General features: G+C 54.4%; 1 protein-coding gene across 3 annotated transcripts; it reads right to left on the bottom strand.

Annotated features, from left to right (window-relative positions):
* Positions 1–771: 771 nt before the first annotated feature.
* On the bottom strand, positions 772–20942 carry RBBP8NL (RBBP8 N-terminal like). 3 transcript variants are annotated; one of them, XM_059862652.1, is made up of 15 exons: positions 20781–20942; positions 16557–16719; positions 13732–13874; positions 12421–12463; positions 11934–12029; positions 11474–11586; positions 10401–10473; positions 9011–9174; positions 8451–8539; positions 7344–7507; positions 5504–6299; positions 5010–5118; positions 2978–3039; positions 2532–2652; positions 772–1384 (listed from the first exon to the last, which is right to left on the bottom strand). In XM_059862652.1, the coding sequence occupies exons 3-15, from the start codon at positions 13796–13798 to the stop codon at positions 1266–1268; spliced, it is 2016 nt and encodes a 671-aa protein (XP_059718635.1). In that variant the 5' UTR covers positions 13799–13874; positions 16557–16719; positions 20781–20942; the 3' UTR covers positions 772–1265. The 3 variants fall into 3 exon arrangements, with proteins under 3 accessions (XP_059718635.1, XP_059718636.1, XP_059718637.1); XM_059862653.1 differs by having other exon boundaries at positions 16557–16713; XM_059862654.1 differs by lacking the exon at positions 16557–16719.
* Between the last annotated feature and the right edge of the window lie 470 nt (positions 20943–21412).

Genomic DNA, 21412 nt, shown 5'->3' with positions numbered 1-21412 from the left:
CCGGTACCGCACCGCTCTCGGTTCCACACCGCTCGCATTGCTTTCGGTCTCGGTCCCGATCCCGGTCCCTCATCGCCCGCACCGCCCTCGGTCCCGGTCCCGGTTCCGCTCCCGCCCGGCTGGGTGCATGCGAGGCTGCCCCGGGCAGTGCTGGGCCCTCCCGCTGCGGGGGAGCCGGGACTCTCTGAGTGGGATTTTAGGGTTGTGGAGATGGGAAGGTGCTACGAGCAAAGGGCGCTGCTCTCGGCTGGCTGCGCTTTGCCTTCGTTCTTGTGAACGGGCAAAACAACCAGGTTTAAGTAGAAATAACTGCAGGGAAAGGAAGTGGGAGTGCAACATAGCAGGAATTGGCTCTGGCACTTCTCTGCTGGTCTCTGTTTTGTCCCTGCTCCCTCCACATGTGTGCCAGGAACAGCCCAACTTGGCTCCTGGATCGATGTTGTGAGCAGGGATGCTCGCTGCAGCCCTTCCCATCTCATCCCATCAGAAAAAGATACTAAGAACACTTTATCCACGTGGAAAATAGCTCCCAGCAGTCCTGCCAAGGTCAGTGTGAGCTGCTGAGCTGGTGCTCTCCTGTGAGCTGCAGCTGGGTGTCACTCACTGATCTTTTCCAGGACACTCTGGGGAGAGGGAGCACCCAAACACTCCCTTCCCATGCTCTCCTCCATGCCCTCTCCAGGGGCACATCCCCCCTGTCTGCCCCGTACTTGCTCCTCACCTAACTAGAAGAGAAAACTCTGGACTTCCCCAGGTCAGACAAGACCCACATGCGTATGAAACCTGGTAGGGATTTAATTGAAGCAGGTTGTGCATGGGGCTCTGCAGTGTTTGGTTTGGTCACCACCCCTCAGCCAGCCACTGGGACATCCTTCATGAGGAGAGGGGTCTGGTAGGCCGTTCTCCAGGTGTGAAATCCCAGGCATAAACACGGTTCTGATGCAGGGTGAGGGTTCCAAAGAGACATCTCCTCTTCCCAGCTCCAGTCTGAGGTCTGCTCTGGCACAGGGCTGCAATCACAGGCTGGGGCTCCACCAGCAGTGACCTGGCTGCTCCAGGTGTCTCCTGCACAGCTCATCCTTGCCCAGCCTCTTCTGTGGCACTGAGTGAGGACTTTCAGGGTGCTCTGCTCATAAATGAGTCCTTATGAATTCCCCACTGCCTGGCCCAGCATGACAGGAGGATTCACTCTCCCAGCATGGGTGGGATTCTGAGGTTTCTGAGCTCTGTCCTTTGGTCTGCAGTTGCTCCATCCTGCCCTGCTGTTAACTGTCCATGGAGGGATCATTGTGGGAAGCAGAGCAATTCTCCATCTCCTTTGTGATCCCCACTGGGCATTGCTCCACTTTGATTTTCTTTTTTCCTCTCATTGACTTCTTAGATCCTGTAAACAGCCAGATGACAGCAGGAGTTAACCACAGAGAAATGGATTTACACTTCTGGAGTCAGCATGGCTTCCTCCCAAAACAGGGACAGCACAGGAGGAAGCAAAGCTCAGCACAGGAAAGATGAAGAGCAACCCCTCACATGTGAGATGTGTGGGTATCCAGGGGAGGCTGTTGTGATCCTGGACACCAAACAATGTGAAGCAGAAACAGGCAGAGAACTGACCTGATGCAGAAGCATCCCTGACAGGGTACCCAGAGCAGCAAGATGCATTCTGTGGATTTCTCTCTGTTCCAGTGTGGCTCATGCCCCACCCCACACACTGAGAGAGGTGCTATGCCCCTCCATCACCCCATTTCTGCCACAGCTGCACCCACCTCTCACTTGGGAAATCCCCATCCAGCCCCAGAGGGTCGTATGTGTCTGCCCTGGGCTGCACAGCACAGCTGGGCTCCTCCCCATTACTCCAAGCGGCTGGTTTTGTACAGCAAGCCCTCTTGTCACCCAGCTGTGCTGGTGTCCCCTGAGTGAGCAGGGCCCTCTGAAGGCCAGGCTGGTAAACAAGCTCCCTTCAAGCTTCAGCAACAGCCCTCTCTACATTTATAGTTGGGCCAACACTCCCCTGTTTTTACCACCAGGACAGAGCAGGTGAGCAGCAGGGTTTTTCTGACAGAGCATTTTTTAAGGCCTGACAGACAAACTGTCTTATCCTTGCCCTTATCAGGAGCAGTTTTCTGCTTGTTCACCTGGAGGGAACATGGGCACAACACATTCCTCTGTCAGCAGGGAAACCTCCACAGCCACACTGGAAGATCAACAAAACTGGCAGGAACCTTTCTCTGAATGTCAATAACTCACCCCTGGGAATTTGGCCTTCCCCAGTCACCACCTCCCTGACCAGACAAGCAAACACAAGGGACTAAGCTCTGTTAGCTTAGGTGCTTGGGGTGCTCTCCTGGTCACCCTGCTGTCCTGGCTAACCATTAGCTGGGGCTCCTTTGGCTGGAGATATGAGTATTGCAAAAACACGGCTCAGAGGAGAACTCTCCTCCCCCTTGTCCTTGGGCATTTCTCACAGGAGTCCCTCTGGAAGCAGCAGAAGTTGTAGCCTTGAGCTGATGCCCCAAGGATCTTCTCCTCCCTACCTTTTACCCAGGGATCCTGTCCTCTTTTTCTCTTCCTCTGCTGCCCGTGAACTTTGTCTTTGGTGCAAAAGTATTTCCCGTCAGCCTCAGCTTCTTGTAGGATCTCATCTTCATACTTGTCCTACACCAAGGAGAAGAACAGTCAGTCTACAAACCACCCTGGCTTTCCCAGGGAGCTGGTGGCTTTGTCAGGGACCTTTGTGACCATTGCTATGGAGTGATGACAAATGCTAGTGCTCATAAAGACTTGACTGGCTGGAAAGAGCCGCACTTCTACCCCTCAGCAGCAAGTTGTGCAACAGGGTGGGAATGAGGTTTGGCACCTGGTGCAGGAAGAGCCATCACCTTCTGGAGAGAGCTTGGGCTGGGACAGCCTGTCTGATGCCTCTGGGACACAGCAGCCTGAGCTGATGGCTGAGAACAAAGAAACAAGCAAACAAACAAACCTCACTGTCCGTTGTGTCTGGCTCATCCGATTCTTGCTTCCCAGACTCGGCATCATTGTCATCTAAAGAAACACAAAAAGAAGGGTTTTGGCTGGTGGCAGGCTTGACAAGCTCGTGAGCAGATGCAGAGCCACTGGCCCAGGCTCACAGAGCCACTGAGGCAGAAAGCAGCTTCAGCAATAAACTGTTGTGAAGCAGAGGCACTGCAAGCTACGTGGACTGGAATGAATGTTTAGGAGTGACCCAACAAGACTCTGTTGGGAAACCAGATCCCAGGAAAGCTGTATCCACAGGACTTTGCTGCACCAAGGTCACAAGGACTGTCCCAACATCTGTGACTACATACAGGAGGGAAACTGGGGGGTATTTAAGCCCCAGACTGCACCTTCCTGTTTGAGCCCCAGGTGAGGAGAAGCGTGTTGGGGTGAAGAGGCCAAAAGGGACAATCCCACCTCTGCTGCTGGTTCAGTCAGCAGCTCTTGGCAGGGAATGTGTGCTGAGGAGCAGAGGAAGGAAAGGCAGGGGAGATGCTTCCCTTCCCAGCAAAAGCATTTCACTGTGCATAGCCCCTGGGGCTACACAGCCCCAGACATGTACCTGTGCACACCTGACCTCTGCACACACTGATCTCCAGGGGCTGGGGGCCAAGCCTTGCTGCTGGTGGCATCACCCTGCCTGCACACACAGTAACACCCCTCAGCTGGCCATGGTGGGCACAAAGGGCTGGGCACAGGGCTGTGCCCTCTTCTGAGGGGCAGGGGCACCCCCAAAGCTCAATTCTTGTTGTTCATCACACCCAGCTCTGACCAGGATGGAGCTCAGCAGGGCAGCCCCCTCTTGCTGCCCCTGCAGAGGTGAGAGAGCAGGTGATGCTGCTTCCAGGCACTCCTGGATTCCCTGTAGCCTGATCCCATCTCACCTTATCCTTCTGCAGGTTAAGGTTCATTAGAAAGTGCAGAAGTATTTGTGTATTGTTTCCCGGGCTTTGTGTCAACCTTAAGGTGAGAACTGAAGAAAGTCCTGTATTCCCACACCCAGAATGTAATCAGCTGAAATTCTTCTGCCATGATGATATCTCCTTAGCATGTAAATCACAGAGGACTCTTTTTTTTTTTTTTTCTCCACTGTGAAAAATCCTGCTCTGAAGAGTATTCCCAAACCACTCCGACACGCCCAGACCAACTAATCCAGGCGAGCTCAACTTTCTGGCCAAGCCAGTAAGGCTGGTACTGAGCAGCAGACGTGCTTCCCACTCTGATCCCCATGGCTGCTGCCTCCCACCTGCCTGGACAAACCTGGCACCTGTGTCTCCTGGGGGTCAGGCAGGGAGAAAGCCTTGGAAGGGCTCTTGTGGAGGGTGGAGCAAGGGAAGGAAGGAAACCATCCTGCTCTACCTGCTGCAGGTAGCAGCATCCCTGGCTCTGTGCTCAGCCCTGTGTGCTGTGTCATCACAGGACACACTTTGGAGCAAGGGACAGACAGGGATGGTTTTCCAGTGCTAGTCCTGCAAACTTGCATTTTCCCTATCTCTGCTGGGACATTCTGAGCTGCTTCTTCCCTAAGGGAAGTGGGAAATGCTGGAATAGCAATATTGTCCTGTTAGTGCTCATTGTGGAGTGGGTTTTGCCAAGAGGTCAGAGCTATGCTGACTCCTCAGCTCCTGGAGAATTCCATGCAGTGTGCTCTGCTGAGTGTCCAAGGACACCCCAGGCGTGGCTCCTGTCTGTGCTGGACAGAGACACAGAGGGCTTTTCTCCAGAAAAACCAAGATTACTTTCTCCCCATTTATACTGAGCCTGAATTTTACATGTATCTAGGGTAGAAAATTGAGCTCTCAAGGACAGAAATTTGAAACCTGAAGTTCCCCCAAAGGCCCAGGAGAGCTGGGAGGCAGGAGCACTTGGTCCCTGGAAGGTGGGATTGCAGGTATATGCAGAGCCCCGCAGAGAGGTCTGGGCTGGGAAATGCCTTCACCAAAAGGCACCTTTCACTCCTGCCTTCTCAAATGTCACATTTGCCTGGGGCTTCTTACCTGCTTCTCCTTTCTGTGCACCGACATCCTGCCTCAGCCCAGCCTCAGCAAGGGCCTCTGGGTCACTTGGTGTGGAGCTGTTTGTCAGATATGCCCGTGAAAGCCTGAGCTGTGGGACACAGGGACACAAACACTGCTGTCACCGGGCAGGAGAGGACTGTCCCCAGCCCATACTTGATGACAGTGGCACCCACAGGGACAAGCATCACAGAGATGCTCCTGTGCACTGAAGTGTGTTTGCAGGGAGCCCAGCACCCCCTGCAGCAGCCTGTGGGAGGGGGCACAGCCACTGCCTGCCCTCGGGCATGGATGAACCCTGTGGGCACTGGAGGGGAGGTGGGGAGTGAGAGCCAGGGCTGAGCAACCACGGCTCTGCCCCGGGCAAACTGGCCTCACACACACCAAACCCATCCTCCCACGTGTTAGTGCTGCTCACAGTGGTCCCAGCAGCAGTGCAGGGGGCTGCAGGGGATGCCAGCCAGATCTGTACTCACCACAGCTGCCTCCTCCTCCTCCTCCTCCTCCTCCTCCTCCTTGGCAGCACCAGGCAGTGCCCGGGTGGCACCGGACCAGCGGTAGGGGCAGCGCAGCTCGTCCCGCTGTGCCCTGTGTCCCCCTGCGGGCACAGCCGGGCTGTCCCCAGGGCTGTCCCGCGGGCTGCCGTCTGTCTGTCTGTGCCAGTCTGTCTCCCTGCCGCGGCCGGAGTCGGACAGGTCCAGCGGCGCGTCCGCATCATCGTCCCTCGCCTCCTTCACCTTGGCTCGGAGCTCGGGGCGCTCCCTGCCCGGCCAGAGCTCCTTCTCTTCCTTCCCATCCGCAGCATCCTCCAGGAACATCCTCTCCTCCTTGCACCCCGCGGCCATGCCCAGCCACGGGGACAGGGCTCTCTCCCGTGCCCGGGGCTCTGTGTCGCCGTGTGCCCGCTGGCCCGGCTGGCACTGCCGCAGCAGGAGATGCTGCAGCCGCTCCCGCTGCTTCAGCAGCTGCAGCTTCTCCTCTAGCTGCTGGTCCCTCACGTACACCATGGTGGCAGGAAGCTTCAGCAGGGCTGCGTGCTCGTCCCAGGTGTCCCGGGAGCGCGTCCTGCCGTCGGCAGCCTTGGTCCGGAGCGGGGGGCCGGGGAAGGCGCCGCCGTCCCGCTCGCCCGGGGAGCAGGGACCCGCCAGCCCCAGCTGGTGCAGGGAGAGGTGCTTGTGCAGGAGGCACAGCTGCTCTCTCCGGGCACTCAGTTTTAGGTTTTCGTAGGATGGAGCAGCCTTGGGGGAGTCCTGTTTGTTTGCTGTTAAATAACTAAAAAAGCGTGGGAAAAAAAATTACGTTAGTGATCACACCAGGAAAAAAACCCCCACATGTTAGCATCAGAGCTTTCCCATGGTTTCCCAGTTTTGCACGGATATGTGTGGTCTCTCCTGCTCTTTCCATGCCCTCTTGCAGCTCTTGGTCAGTAGATCATGTTTGTGTTTGGGTTCTGTGTAGAGAAGGAGGGTCCTGGTGGCCAGGGGCATCAGGCAGTCAGCAGTAGGAAGCCATTCCCATCCCACACAATGCAGGAAGCCATTCCCATCCCACCATCCAGCAGCAATCCCCTGTCCCTAGGCCAGGTAGCTCAAGGCAGGGGGTTGAGAGAGGGTAAGGATGCAGTGACCTCTCACATCAGCACTGAGCTGAGAATCACTTTTCGAATAAAGTCTTACAGCCAGCGGCATCCTAACTACCCCCCTGGGCTTTCTTAGTGCCTGAAGACCCCCAGGACAGAGGAACAGCCCACCCTCCCCTAATCTCACTCAATGGGAAATTTTTACAGCCATCCTGGGAAGCTTGGTGCAGTGCAGGAACCTGCCCTGCAAACCCGGGGCTGCTGGTTATTTGGCAGCTTCCATGAGTGCAAGCTGTTCCCAGGAATGCTCTGCAGAACTACTCACACTCTGGGAAACTCTCTGTCTACAGGTGAGCTCACTGGCCCTGCTCAGCCCTCTGTGCTCCTGAAATCAGCGGGGAGGATAAGCCTGGGAAGTGCTGAGCCCTGCAGGAAAGCCCATTAGAATAGATAAGGAGGAGCAGGAATTGCTGCCTGCCTGGGACAGTCCTGCCTGGATGTGGAGACACCTGGTTCACTTTGTGGGTCTGTCTGTGGAGCTGGAATAACAAGAGCCTGACCTTGTTGGGCTGGATTCCAGCCATTTTTTACTGGTGTAAGCTGGGATATCCCCCCCTTCCCAAGGCTGTGGGAGAAGTTTGGTGGGGGGGACTAGGACAGACAGTGAATGCTGGCCATCCATCCACTGAGGGGCAGCTGCAGTGGGTCAGCCCACACCATGGCTCCCAGGTACTCACGCCTCCAGGCTGGGGCTGTGCTCGCGCTCCGGAGGGAGAGGAGCCTTCCTGGCTGGTGGAGACACTGCTGCCCCTGAAGGACTCTTTTCCAGGAGGCAGGGTCTGGAGCCAGGTCTCACCAGGGCAATGGTTCCATGCAGCTGGTTGGAAATCCTCTGGGATGCCTGTGGCAGGGCACAGAAAGTCCAGGTGAGCCATTCTGCAGTGTGCTCCAGGCTCCAGGGAGCTTGGCTGAACTGGGATACATCTCCTCACCAGTGAGGACAAGACAGACAGCTCCTGAGTGCTCTGCTTGATATGGTTTTGGTCAACAGCTCCATTAAGTTTTTTATTCCTTTTTCCAGGAAATTTTCCCTTCACGTACTCTCCATTCTGGCTGCACTGATTTGTAGCACAGGAAGTTTTGCATCTCTTCTTAAGCCATGATTCAGTGGCTTAACCAAGATAAGACCCTGCAAATTCCTTGTCCCATAGTCAGGCCTTTTTACTCATGCAAGGCTTTATTCATGCAAGCTCCTGGCACACACTGCTCTGGTGGGTGTATTTCTGCTGGAGTACCTGGGCCAGGACATCGTTGTCTCCATCAGCTGTCATGAAAGGCTCCCCACATGTTCTGACTTGACTTTCCCCTGCCCACCTGGAGATGTCACCAACCCTTCCTGAGATCCCTATTAATTATCCCCACAGCCTGCCTGCAGCCTTACCAAAACCCCTTTTCACCTGCTCTTTCAAGTGTTTTTGTGGAGGTCGAGTAAGCGAAACCTGTGCCAAAACAGAATCTGTGTGGGTGTATCTGTGGGCTTGAGTTCCCATGACCAGGAACGGGTCCAGGTCCTGCAGTCTCATTTCCCAGTGCCCAGTGTCACCATGTCACTCAGCAGTCTGGGCTGACACCCTCTCTGTGTCTGCCCTTGCAACCACTGAATGCCAGACCCTCTGGAAATGCCAGGCTCTGGAAATGACAAACTACCCAAGTCTGGCTAATTATTCTACCCCCCAAATGCCTCCTGCTTTTCCCTATCCCAATCTGCTTGTCATGATCCAGTTCAGATGGCCACAGCAGTGGGGAGAAGGCCTGAGGACATCAGGCTACCTCTGACAACTCACTATTTCTGCAAGGCTGACTTCTTGGAGGAGGGTGCCTGGAGAAGTCCTGCTGCTTGGAGAGCTTCTCTGGAGCTTCTCTGGAGGCTTTTCTGCAAAAAAAGAGATACAACCAGCTGCTGTAATGGTCCTCCAGAGCTGCTATAGCCCTGCCCTGAGTGGGCTGGAGCCATGCAGCCTCCCAGGGATGCCACTGGCTGCTACCAACCACCTCTCAGTGAAGATTTTGAGTCAAAATTACCTTCTGGCTTAAGCCAGCACCTGACTGAACGTGCTTTCATTACATGTGTGGGTGGCAGGAAGGGAATGCCATGGTCTCTGCTGGAATTGTCTTTCAGTGGGGGCACCAAGCACTCTTTTGCTCTAATGCAGAGGAGAGTGTTTCTCCCTTCACCTGCATTTTCCCCCCCATCAGCTTTTCTTCCCGTGGCAATGTCCATCTGAGCTGAGAATAGCTTGGTCTTTGCTCTCCAGACCCCTTCCCAGAGCAGTTTTGCACCATGGCTCAGTCACTTTTCACATCCCCAGGTCCCTCATGGGTGGCAGGAGCCAGCAACACCCACCTTCACTGAGCTCGAGCTCTGGCACGTCCTGCTGGGCTCCTGCTTCCCTGGGCTCTGCCTTCTCTGTGCTGACATTCCTGCTCACTGGGGACAGCAAAGTCAAAGGGGAGCTTGGTGTGGAGCAACTTTCTCTGGAGGAGACTCCTGGGGTCTTTGTCCTGTCCCTGTTGGAAGGAAAAGGACATGAATGAACGAGAAGGGGCAGGAGAAGGAAGGTTTTGGAGCTGCTGTACTGAGAGCTCCGAGCCTGATACACAAATATACATGTTTATCTATGTGTGTATGTGGATATTCCAGATCCTCAGACTCACCTCCTTCCACTGCAGCTTATCAGCAGCCCAGCTGCAGTCTGGAGCATGGACAGAGGCAGCATGACAGCCCCACTTGAAGGTGTGATTGCCCCACTTGGTTGTGGGTAACGTCGCAGGAAGCCACGAGGTTGGGTAAGCCAGGACCCAGCTGTGGCTATTGCAAAAGCTCTGTGGGAACCTGGCCCTGGCTGGGCTTTCAGCCTGATGGAGGGGTGGGTTCAGCACAGGGATGGGGTGTCTGCCCCCTGCCACCAAACCAGAATGGAGAGGGTGATGCTCAGTGCCACAAGAGAGTGCCTGAGCCTTGGAGACACACACAGAGCCCTGGGTGGACTCTGATGCTGAGGTGTGGATGTTTGGCTGGAAATCCTCCTCTCCAGCACCCAGGAGAGAGCAGAGCAGAGCAGAGCAGAGCAGAATCACTCAATGCTCAGCAAGCCCAGCCCAGCCTACAGCTCTGGAAGCACTGGAAGTTTCTATTTAAGTGGATGGTGCTCCTGTGCTCCAAAGAAAACACATTTCTAAACTAATCCCTCAGTGCTAATTCCTCTGGACTTTAAACCCTTGAGGAATGAGCTGATTTGTATATATTGGCCAGCCTGGCAGGTTACTTGGCTTCCAGCACAGTGCTCTGCTGGGCTGTGAACCTGTTGGTGCAGATCACTTCTCCCTCTTTGACCCCATCACTGTCCCTTGTGTGTCACTCTCCTTTCCCCAAAGCCACCTGCTTCCTGCAGCCCCTCTCTGGCTGCTGCAGGAGGGGAGCTGGTGCCATGGAAAAGGTGCCAGGCTGAGCTCCATGCAAGCTGCCCAGGGCTTTGTTTCCAGGGGGTTAAATATCTTTGTTCCCCAAAAATTAATCATTGGATGCTGGTGAACAGGGGAGTGAGCAAAGGTCAACAAGGATTGTGAGACTGTTAGGGAATTTTCCATGTCTTACATTCACAGGATCCTATGGGAATTAGATGCTAAAATACCCCTGAGGATGCCACAGTCTGGACCTTGCCCTGCCCAGCTCTGGGGATGCCCTGGTTGTTGCTAATGCCCCTTGTAAAGAACGAAAGCAGGAAAGTGCTTACTCCAGGCTCTGGAGCCTCTTCAGTTCTTCCTTGAGAGTCTTATTCTCCTCCCTCAGGCGATTGGTCTCGTTTGCTGCAGGGACAGAGGAGGTGCTGTGAGTTCAGATGCTGCAAGGATGCTGCTCACAGCTGGCTGGGGTGCCTGGAGGGGGAGGAGGGAACGGCACCGACTTTTGGGGGAATACCGAATTTCCTTCCCTCTTTGTAAACGTCCTGGGGCTAAGGGATAAAATGGAGCAACTTTCGACTCAGGTTTCATCAGGAGTGGGTCAGCTTGCAGGTTGCCCAGCTCAGGGGAGGAGCACGACCCAGACCCAGAGCCAGACCCAAACCCAGAGCCAGAGCCAGAGGAGGCAGTGGTGGGCTGGGCACCCAGGGAACATCCTGCACCAGGACAGGGTGATGAGTGGGTGCTGTGTTAGAGGGAGGGCTGGGGGTCTCAGGGGGATCAGACAGAGGCCAGAGGGAGACGTGAGCACCCAGCACTGGCCACAGAGAGCACAGCTGGGCTCCTTGCCTTGCTCCTGCTCGAAAGCAGCACTCAGGGAGCAGTGGCATAGCAGGGGAGATAAACCAAGGGCTCTTGGCACCTCTCCATCCCTCCTAAATGCCTTATCTCCTTTACCCCATGACCCTCCCCGGGCTGGTCAGATCCCCAAGGAAAAACACCCTGTGCCTCAGCGGTGCTGGGAGCTGTGCCAAGGGCTCAGGAGAAGATCCATCACACGTGTTGCTTGATTTCATTTACCCGTGCTGAGCTGCTGCTGTGACTTTCCTGTCTTTGCCAGAGTGTTGCTTCTGCCGTGCCAAATGCATCCTTTTCCCAGGCAGCTGACACAGCCTGGAATCTCTCATTTTTCTGGAGGTGTGGGGGCTGTGACCCCCAGCTCTGATGATTTGTGTGAAGGGTTATGTCTCCTTGGACAGTCCTGCTCCCTCCCTTCTCCCCATCCCCAAACCCTTCCCAGATTCCTGCTCACCACAAGGGCTCACGTGCAAATATCTGGGAGAGGGATTAACTGGCAAAGACTCAGCCTGCCAAAGCCAAGCTCACAGCGGGTGTCGGTACGTACAGAGGATGAAGATGTGCTGCAGGCTCTGGAAATGAGAGGTCTCATACTCATTCTGCTTCTTTTTGGCCAGCTCCTGAGTGACCATGCATCTGTCACAAAGACCAGCTCGCAGCCTGGAGGAAGGAAACCCCACAGCTCTTTACCACACGGTGCCCATGGGAAAAATAATTTCCTGCCCTCCCCACGGGGAAGTGTGAGCACCCAGACCATCACTGAGAATCACCCCCACGGCCCAGCACTGGCCCTTGCACCCCTCCAGACCCAGCCCCACCACACCAGCCTAGGAAAGCTCCTATGCACATGCCCAGACTCCTCCAGCTCTCCCAGCAGCTGAATACAGGAAAAAGAGAGGTTCTTGTGCTACATCCCAGTCCTGGGAAGACAGCAAACCCCAGACTCTCTCCCCAGGACCATGCAGTCACTGCCACTCAGCAGCACCCTACTTAAAAACAAATCCTACCTGTTTTCTAACACCTTTACATTTTCTTTAAGGACCTTCTGTTGTTCCCTTAATTGGTGATTTTTAGCAAACAGCTCTTCAATTCTCTGAGCATCACTAGTTGAAGAAACACAATAAAGAAAGGAGGGTTATTAGATTTCTTCCCAAAACCGATGCCTTCATCCACAGTGCCCTTTTTCTTGTGTGGCAGGGGTAAACAAATGTGTTGGAGGCTGGATGCTGCCCTGTGACACCCCCCTTGGAGTCAGCAGTTTAATTCCTCTCATAATTGTTCTCCAAGGGAGAAAGCACCAGGTGGCACAAAGCATCACCTGCAGTGGGAAGGCAAACTGGAGCTGGGTTGAGATCACCCCAAGCCCTGCCTGGAGCCAAAATTTGGCAGTGCCAGAAAGGCAAATGGTGCTCTGTAATCCAGCAGTGTTGGAGAATAGCTCAGAAGTCTGAAATCACAGTGGTGTAGCTGCCCCTGTGCCCCAGCGTCGCTCACCGGCACTTCTCTGTCGTCAGCTCCGTCACCTTGCTGTGCAGACCTGAAATCATGAACAGACACAGAGAGCTGGGTGTTTGTGGCCAATTCCCCAGCACTCAGAAGCAAACAGCACTGATGGCATTTCAGGAAGGTTTCGTGGCTTTGCAGAAATCTCATCCCTCCACGAGCCTGATCTCCGATAAGGAGTAATGCAGTGCATGTGTTAAACACAGCCACAGTTTAATGTAACTGGGAAAGTTGTACAAGATGTGAGCTCCTTTTGTATCCCCACTATTTAATGAGTATGCATCTCCTTTGCAGACCCAAAAAGTCTGGTTTAGTTTTGTTTCTACTTATTTCTCACTACAGCCTGCATTTCCCAGGTGGGCAGTATTTTATGGCTTTCATGGTTGGAAAGCATCTTGGAGAATATTTACAGCTGAATGGCTTTCCTTGATGGATCTGCAGACATTGTATCCTGTCAAATCCATTTTATGCAAAGTAGATGTAAACATGTGGTTTAAATTGCTCAACAGTTTCCTCTAACTCTCACATGGCTTGAAATTACACAAGAGAAGAATGAATTCATAAGCTAGAATCCTCCAAAAGTGCTGAAGTTTTGTTCATAATATTGATACTGGGAATTATTCTAATAGGAAAACAATTGGACTTGGCACTTGGTTGCTTAACCTAATGGGTTTTATTTTAATAATGTATAGCCTGAGAAATAATTTATTCCCTAGAGGAATAAGCTATCCAACCTGACTCAAACGTTTTCTTTAACAGAGCTTCATCTCCTGCTGCTTCTGTCTTGTAGATTATTGCATCTCTCTCCTTTCCCTTTGATCCCTCAGTATCCAAACACACTCCAATCCTCACTGCTGGAGCAGATGCCCAGCAGGTGTGTGTGTCACCCCTGCAAGCTCCCAGCTCACAGACCACGACAGCAGGAGCAGGAGGAGCCAAACCCCCCCTGGTTAATGCTGGGAGCAAGTGGGATTCCTGCAGGGGCTGAGCCCTTCCATGGGTTCCTTTCCACAGCATGGGGTGCAGGAATATCCTCTCTCTTCTGCTCCTTCTCATCATGCAAAAAGTCACTTTTTTCTCAGCATGCCACCAGTGGGTGTTCTCCCCTGAGGGGCAGGCTGTGACCTCATGTCCCAAGCCATCCCCAAGGGTGCTGCTTGCTCAGCACTAATCCCCAAATCTCCCTAATCCACACCTGCTCCTCCTCCTCCCTTCAGGTTATTTGACACCAAAGGGATCAAGGTGGTATTACAAAGAAATTGATCCTGGCCAGGTTTTGGTAAGAAAATTTTGTCTCCCTACCTTGGACCTCTTTCTCATGGATTTCCTTGAGCTTGTTCAGGAACTCTGCAAAACTCTCCGTGGTCATGTTCAGGGCTGAGCCACACACCAGGCTGTGTCCAGTGTGAGGATGTCCTTCTGCTTCAAATTACTCAGGTTTCAGCCTAAAATAGAAAGAAAAAGTCCAACAAAAGAGATGTGTCTGGTGCATGTGGTGTTCTGGAAAAGACAAAGCCCAAAGCTAGGAAGGGAAATCGTTTGCTAAACCATGGGATGCATTTTTGTCCACCCTGCCTCAGTGCTGAGCATAGCAAAGAGCATGGCTTAGATACTGGGAGAAGCCCAGCTGGAAAATCAGGCTTTTCCTCTACTTGTTGAGCTGTTTAAATTGCATTTCTCTGGGATGAGGTGGGGCAGGGCATCTTCTTTGGCATAAAGAAGGGACTGCAGAACTCGTGCTGGGACCACATGGGGACTGATGATGGGGAAATTCACAGCAGATTTGGTGCTTGAGCCTGATGGACTCATCTCCTACTGGGATGCTCCCTTGCATCCCTCATCACTCTGGCACCAGGCACAGCTTTTACAGAGGAAGCACACAGCACTTGGCCACCCCACTGTCATTGCCCAGGCTTCCTGCATGGCCTTGCTGGCTGTAGCCTCTTCCAACCCTTGGGAGACCCCCAACAGAGCTTTTCTACCCAATTTTACAGAAAAACCAGGAGAGGTGGTGTCCAGAGCCACAAGCTGCAGGAAGCTGTCATGGGCACATCCCTGAGGTCCTCTGGAACCACCAGAATCACCCTGGGAAAGAGGAACTTGCACATGAAGGGGTTTAGCATCTCCTCATGGGAACTTCTCCCCCAAAATCATTCTGGGTTACTGAGTCATGGTGAGTAATTCTGACCCCAACAGAGCTCCTGGACACTCAGCCTTCAACCCTGAAGAGATGCCCAGGGAGCAAACCTCCCCTCTGCAGCTGGGCAGTGAAGAGTGGGCTGGCACCCAGGCTCTGTATCCCCACGGGAAGGTTCGTGCTGGGCTCCAGCGCTCTCCCAGCCCGGCTCCCGCCCGTGCCTTCATCTGCATGTGGAGCAGGGATGTGCCAGATCGCCTGCATATGCAAGATGTGGGCATGCAGAGCTGGAAGAAGAAAGTTTCCCCTAAAGCATCTGATTTTCAAAAGAAATGAGGCACGTGCCAGCAAGCACCAGCAGCGAGCTCGGCACGCTCGGGTCGGGAGCAGCTGCCTGAACACGAACCTTCCCCGAGCCACCCTGCTTGGCTTTTCAGCAAATCTGATGCAAACTGAGTAGAGATCTCATTCTCTGGGGAAACAACTAAAAATATTCATTGCTCCTGCTTCTCTGGGCATAACCCACCCGTTCCCAGGGCTGGGTGATCTAAGCCAGCAAATAAAAGCACGATGTGGCTGGTCCAGCTTGGGATCTGCCACTGTGAAATGGGACTGGGAGCTGATCTCAGCCCCAAGAGCCACAGCTGAGGAACCAGCCAGGGGAAATAGCGTGCAGCTCTAACAGAAAAAACCCTCCTGATGTTAATGGGATGCACTTCCCAGGATCACTGAGTCCTAAATTGGGCTCTGCCCAGGGCAAAGCACCTCCCCAGGGCTGAAGGGAGCTTGTGAGATCAAGCACTGCCATCACAGGACTGACACCCTAAGTGCCAGCTGGGAAGGCTCTGAAGCACCCAGGCACAAATTCCCATTGCATTCTCCAGTGCTGTGAACTGGGAAGGGATTACAGCTGGGAGCAGAGGGGTTGGTGGCTGCATGTGCTCCTGCTGCTCCTGGATCAGGTCCTGCCCCCCTTGTACCAAGGGTTCAGCCCTTTCCCCTGGTGTCTCTGAGGGCTGAACCCAGCATTCCGAGGCACAGGGATTCAGCTCAGCCATCCTGGGAAGGTGACACCCTGGCTGGGACTGGTGCCAGCCCACTGCTCAGGGAGGTGGGGCTGGGCTGGCATGTGGTGGGAGGTGTGGGGGCAGCCCAGGTGTCACTGCTGGATCTGGATCCCTGCAGCTGTGACTCAGTGCTGCGGGCAGAGCCCGGCAGATCAGGATTTGGGGCTGGGCTGTGGGCAGCAGCTTCACTTCCAGGCACAGCTGAGGCTGTGGTGCCACCAGGGTTGGGGTTTACTCCTGATTTTCTTTTCCTAAGAGCCCTCAGGTAAGTGGGGACCTGCTGCAGGTCCAAGCTGCCAGTTTTGGTGCTTTTTGAGAAGCCAGAATCCACCTCTGCCTGCAGATGGAACAGCCACTCTGTGGCAAACCTGGCGAGGACCTTGGCTCTCTGTGCACACACATGGTAGCAGGGATCCTTCATGAGCATGGCTGCCATGTGTCTTTTCCCAGGATTCAGCCTTTTCCTGCAGCAGAACAGCCCCAGGGGCAGCCCAGGCTCCCTCAGGGGCTCAGCTCTGCTCCCTCTCACGCTGTGGATGGGTGAAGCTGTGAAGCTGCAGCTCCCTGCTCCTCTGCCCTGCTCTGGAGGATTTATTGAGGGAGATTTACTGCTGAAACCCAGACCACAGAGTCCCTGAGTGTGGAGCTGGCTCCCTGAGACAGGGATTTCACTTAGAGCCCTTTGCAGAGCTGTCACTGTGATGCAGAGCTGGTGGTGCTGGATGTGGCCCCGTGGCAGGGCTGGAGCAGCCCTTTGGCATGCCAGCAGGGCTGGCAGTATTTCAAAGTGCCAGGTGCCCTCTGCAAACACAGCCCCAGTGGCAGGGACCAAAGGCAAACTCCTCATCCAACCCTAAACCTGGAGGGTTTGGGAAGCCCAAGACCTGGGGGGAGCTGTTGTTACCTGCCGTGGCTTTGCTCACCTGCTCTCTGCATCCCTCGATGCTCAGCTCAGGGTGGGACACGGCTCCAGTTTGGGGCACAGGGTCCCTGGGGTTTCTGCTCTCATGCACAGGCCTGGAGCAGCCCCCAGCATCTCCTGGGTACCAGTGGCATCACTCCTTGGGCAGGGTGCTGCTGCTGAGGCTGGGGAAGGGAAAAGCAGCAGGGAGGTTATTTTCTGTCCCATCTGAGGGGGCTGGGGAAGGGATGGACTTGGACAGCTGGCTCTGACAGCACAGCCAACCCCCATTCCTTGGTCCCCAGGGAGTTCCTGGCTTCTCAATGCCATCCCCAGCACTGCCTGTCACACTCACAGTGTGACATCCCACCCTGAGCCCTGTCTCCTTTCAGGAGGATAAAGAAGCTCATTAGCTAAACGAGCTTAAGTCATTAAAAAAAAAAAAGGCAGAGAAGAAAAAGGCAGGACAGTGACATTCTGATACTGTGGGATCAGTGAAGCTTAATGGATTTACCACCAGATATTTCCATCAGCAGTGCAGGAGCTGCTCAGCTCCAGGCTGGATTGATGTCACACACCTTTCTCTGGGCAATTGCTGGCAGAGCTGCTTTGACCAGCCATACTTTCTCTCCTTGGCTACCCTGCTGAGTTCCTGGTCTAATTTTAGAGTTACAAAACAAGTTTGCCCTCAGAAAAACTGCCTGAACACTCATGGAAAATCTGCAGTCCAGGAGTATTTCACAGGCCAGTGTGGAGCTAATGCTCTTAGCTGATGTACTTCACTTGGCAGCTTGAGGAGGGCTTTTTTGGTACATTGGAGGACTCTTTTTTTTTTTTTTTTTGCTGAGTATTTATTTATTTGCATGACTTAACATGGCACAGACTGCCCTGAAACGGAGCCCAGTGCCTGCTCTCCACCGTGCTGGGTTTGCTGTGGGTGCTGCACCTGGGCTGCCAGATTGCAAAATCATCTCCCAACAAGTGAGACAGGAGGAGCAGCCTTGGCTCTTGTCTCTCCAGGGGGGAGGATTTACTGCCTTCCTCTACCTGGCACAACCTGAAAATCCTCCCCAGAGCAGAGCAGCTGCTCCGTGCTGCTCCACCAGCCCAGGGGCTGGTTTGCAGCAAGCTCCAGGGCTGCCTCTGCTGGCTGCTGCATGGGGGTCCCACTGGGCTGGTGTGGGGCTGCAGCAGGGCTCTGACCTGCCCCAATGGCCCTTTGGGTTTGTGGGGCTGGTGCTGGGCACAGCCCCCTGAACCAGTTCAGCAGGATCAGCAGCACAGGGAGATGCTGGCCCTGCTCACACTCGTGTCCCACTGCAGGGAGAGCTGAGCTGCTGCAAACCCTCCAAGATGCAGCTCCAGCCTCAAGTCCCAACCTGCAGACTCTGGAGCTCTGGTTTACTTCTTCCCCAGAAAGTCTCTGTTGCCATAATACAACACAGCCCTGGTGATCACAAACTCAGCAGCTCCATTTCTCCCCCACCACCCTGGCCCTGTGGAGGCAGCTTCTGCTTTTCCAGCTGCTGTGGCAATCACCAACTCCCCAATGTGAGTTTTCTTCCATTACCTCATTTCTGCTAAAGCCCTTATTCCCCTCAAGAGTCCTTGTTGTTCCTTGCCATAGGGACAACCCTCCTCCCAGCAGAGTCTTGGGCTTGCAGGGTCACTAAAACCAGAGCTGTTGGTCCTCTGCAGTACCTGAACACACCCAGAAATCTGACTGGCTTCCACACAGCAGGCTGAGCAGTCTGGGGGTCTCTCCTTGCACTGGCCCCATCTGGGAGGGAGGTTTTGTCCTCCCACTCCCCCACTCCGGCTGCTTTGCTGACGTTTGACAGTAAATATTTGTTCTGCTCCCCCCTTGAGGACAAATGACATTTGGAGCCACCAGATGTGCCACGATGCTCCCCAGAGTGTGGTGGGCTTTGGGCAGATCTGTGGGCAGCCCTGTCTGCCCACAGGAGGATTCAGAAGATGATTAAAAGTATTCCCTTATCTGCCTGTGCATCTCGGGGTAACCACAGGTTCTATAAACATTCCTCAATTAACACCTCAAAACACTCTGGGAAGTAGCTAATGAGGCATTATCAGGTTTTTTGGGTGCTTTAATTGAGGAGTGGTGAGGCTCAGGAGTAGCTCAAGGCCCTGTTGGGATTGGAGGCACGTGGTCACTGCCCATCCCAAACACTTCCACTGCCACCCCCAGCTCCAGAGCCCCTGGCTGGGCAAAGTGGCAGAGAAATACCCTGGGAATCTCTGATGGATGGTGGATATCACCCCACCCTCTGCTTGTGGTCCTGTTACACTGCTCTTGGTGCCTGGAGAGCAGCTTGGTCCCTGTGTCTTCTCCTCCATGGCCAGAGAGCTCCCCAGCAGCATGGCTCAGAGCCCACACTGCTCCTGACATGGGGAATTCACCATTCCTGGCCCAGCATGGGAAAGCAGGCCTTGTGTGGGAGAATGGGCACAAAGATTCCTCCCAGCCCCACTTCCACAAGCTGGCACCTCTGCTCCTGCTGCGTGAGGGTGCATGGGCACCCCGAGCCAAGATAATGGCCATGCAAGTGGAACAAACAGATCTCTCTGCCCTGGGTATGGAGATATCCCTGGATATCTCCAGATGATGAAGTCTTGGGGAAGATCAGCTTTTCTCTTCAGCACCATTTAAAAAAGGAGAAATGTGTTAGGGAGAGCTAGCTCTGCAAATCCCTTCTGGGTGATTAGCCCTGCTGCAGCACCAAGGATGAGTCTTAGCAAGTCAGCCCTGTGTAGTGCTGTCCAGCAGCTGGGCCAGACAGAGCTGGGCATTTTCATAGACTGAGGCATCTCTGCATGTCCCAAATGCCTGGTGACACACTGCTGTTGGGGACACATGGCTGCCTAGGCTAGGCTTTGAATCAATGCATCAGTGTCCTGCATCCTCCAGGGGAGGATCTGTGGTCATCTCCTCTGAAAGCCCTCTCAGGACATGGCCCATGGTGGCACTGCCCCAGCAGAAGGGACAAGGAGGGGGCAGTGGGGACAGCTCAACCCACAGCAGCAAACCCCTGTGCAGGGAGGCAGGGTGTGGGGGCACAGTCTGTCCCCTGCAGCAATGCCACCATCACTTCCTTCCTCCTGGACTGGGAAGAGGGAGGAGGATGCCAGGTAGCACTACAGCTCCTGCCTGGGGCTGCCCAGAGAGCTGCAGCCTCTCTGAGTGTTTGTGCTGCCTGAAGGAACAGATCTGGACAGCCCAGGAGGGCACTGTCAGGATGTCCCACAGGGGACACAACGGGGACAGATGGCCACCTTGCTCAGCTAGCAGGGGTCACCACAACCCAGCTCCAAGCTGACACTGAGGAGAAAAGCAGCAAGTGTGTTCTCAGCTTTGGCAACAGAGAGGAGTTCAAGGTGTGAAATGGGGTGGGAAGGGAGACCCCCAACTCCATTTAAAGTATTTACAGCCCAGCATGTGCATGGCTTGGTGCAGGTCAGGGCTGCCTGAGGTGCTGCCTGGAAGGTGGGTCAGGTGTGGAAGGGGGTGATGCCCCCCAGCACCAACACCCAGGTGCTGCCTGCCCAGGATGGGCACGTCCTGGATCCCACACAATCCCACAGTCCATCCCATATGGCTCTGCTCCCCCATGGCTGTCACACTGCTGGATGTCTGCTCAGAAAACTTTTCTGTTCGTGCCTCTGGTCCCCCCTTGCCAGATGCAAACACAGCTGGGGCTCCCTGGTACCCACCCGAACCCTGACACCCACAAATTGCTCTGAGCCCCCACAGCTATTTCACTCCATCTGAGTGGAACTGGATGCTATTTCTCAGCATTTCCACCTTTCATGTTCAGGTGGAAAGCGCCAGAGGAAAATTTTTAAGAGGAGAGCCCCGGGGTCGTGGCTGGGCAGCGCCACGCAGCCCGGGCGGGCTCAGGTCCGCTCCCCACCGCCCTCGGAGCTGCCACTCTGCCCCAAACCACCGGCTCCCCAGCTGCTACACAACCCCAAATATCCTCCTCGAGCTCTGAGAGGGGACAGACAAGCAAGCAAACCCGTGACACACCAACCTCTGCCCATCAGATGGGAGCTGGACCAGGCTCCGTGTGCCGGCACCGAGTGACAGCTCTGCCGGCGCTCTGCTGAGCCAATTTTGGGCAGCTCTCCATGCCTGGCTCACTTCATGCCAGCTCCCTTCCCAGCTACACAACGCTGCCCAGGATGCTGGGGGACAGATAAAAATCAGTGCAAGCACAATACTCACGTCGGAGCGCTGTGCCTGTGTCTCTCCCTCGGCTCCTGGAGCTCGGTTTAGGTCGCGATCAGGAGTCGGTCATCTGGGACACGGGAGACAGGAGTGAGCAGTGTGGGTGAACTTGCACAGACAATGAGCCCTAATTTTTCCTTGCAGCCTGACTGGTTCTACTGGTTTGCGTTTCTTTGCCCCAGCAGCAGAAAGGAGGCTCAGCTTGGCTAAAGCTGCCCAACAGGTTCTGCTGTAACACAAAAAGTGGCAAGACCAGTATGGTGTGAACCCAGATAGAGATTTGATTGTTTTCCCATAATTACAGCTCAGCCTGTGCTGTTGGTTGAAGTCAATCACATTAGCAAACAGACCCTTTTAAATAATTCATCTAGCATTAAGATGGGAAGTTCTTTTTATACAAGTTTTATACAACTTGGTGCCTTTTGAGAAGAAGAGGAAAAAAAAAAAAAAGGAAAAGAAATGTGACAGCAGCAGCAGCAGCAGTAGCAGCAGCATCCTACTAAACTAGAGTGGCTCAGCCCAGGGCACAGAGCAACCCCCAGCCCCAACACTCCCTAGGAAAGGGATGTGCCCAAATTGACACAAATGGCTGCTTCAAGGGCAGCATGAAAGCCCGTGATCATCCTGGA

The sequence above is a fragment of the Haemorhous mexicanus genome, chromosome 18 (genome assembly GCF_027477595.1).
Source record: "Haemorhous mexicanus isolate bHaeMex1 chromosome 18, bHaeMex1.pri, whole genome shotgun sequence".
Lineage (NCBI taxonomy): Eukaryota > Metazoa > Chordata > Aves > Passeriformes > Fringillidae > Haemorhous > Haemorhous mexicanus.
The sequence above is the reverse complement of the archived record's forward strand: the minus strand, read 5'-3'. Positions and strand labels throughout refer to the sequence as shown.

Bases quoted from the DNA above. Each gene is read 5' to 3' on its own strand.
- RBBP8NL (XM_059862652.1), bottom strand. From the start codon at position 13,798: ATGACCACGGAGAGTTTTGCAGAGTTCCTGAACAAGCTCAAGGAAATC. The intron at 7,508-8,450 runs GTGAGTTGTCAG...GCCCTGCCACAG, and splicing joins AAGTCAGCCTTGCAGAAATA to GCATCCCAGAGGATTTCCAA. The intron at 2,653-2,977 runs GTTTGTTTGTTT...TCCTTGGTGTAG, and splicing joins CAGACACAACGGACAGTGAG to GACAAGTATGAAGATGAGAT.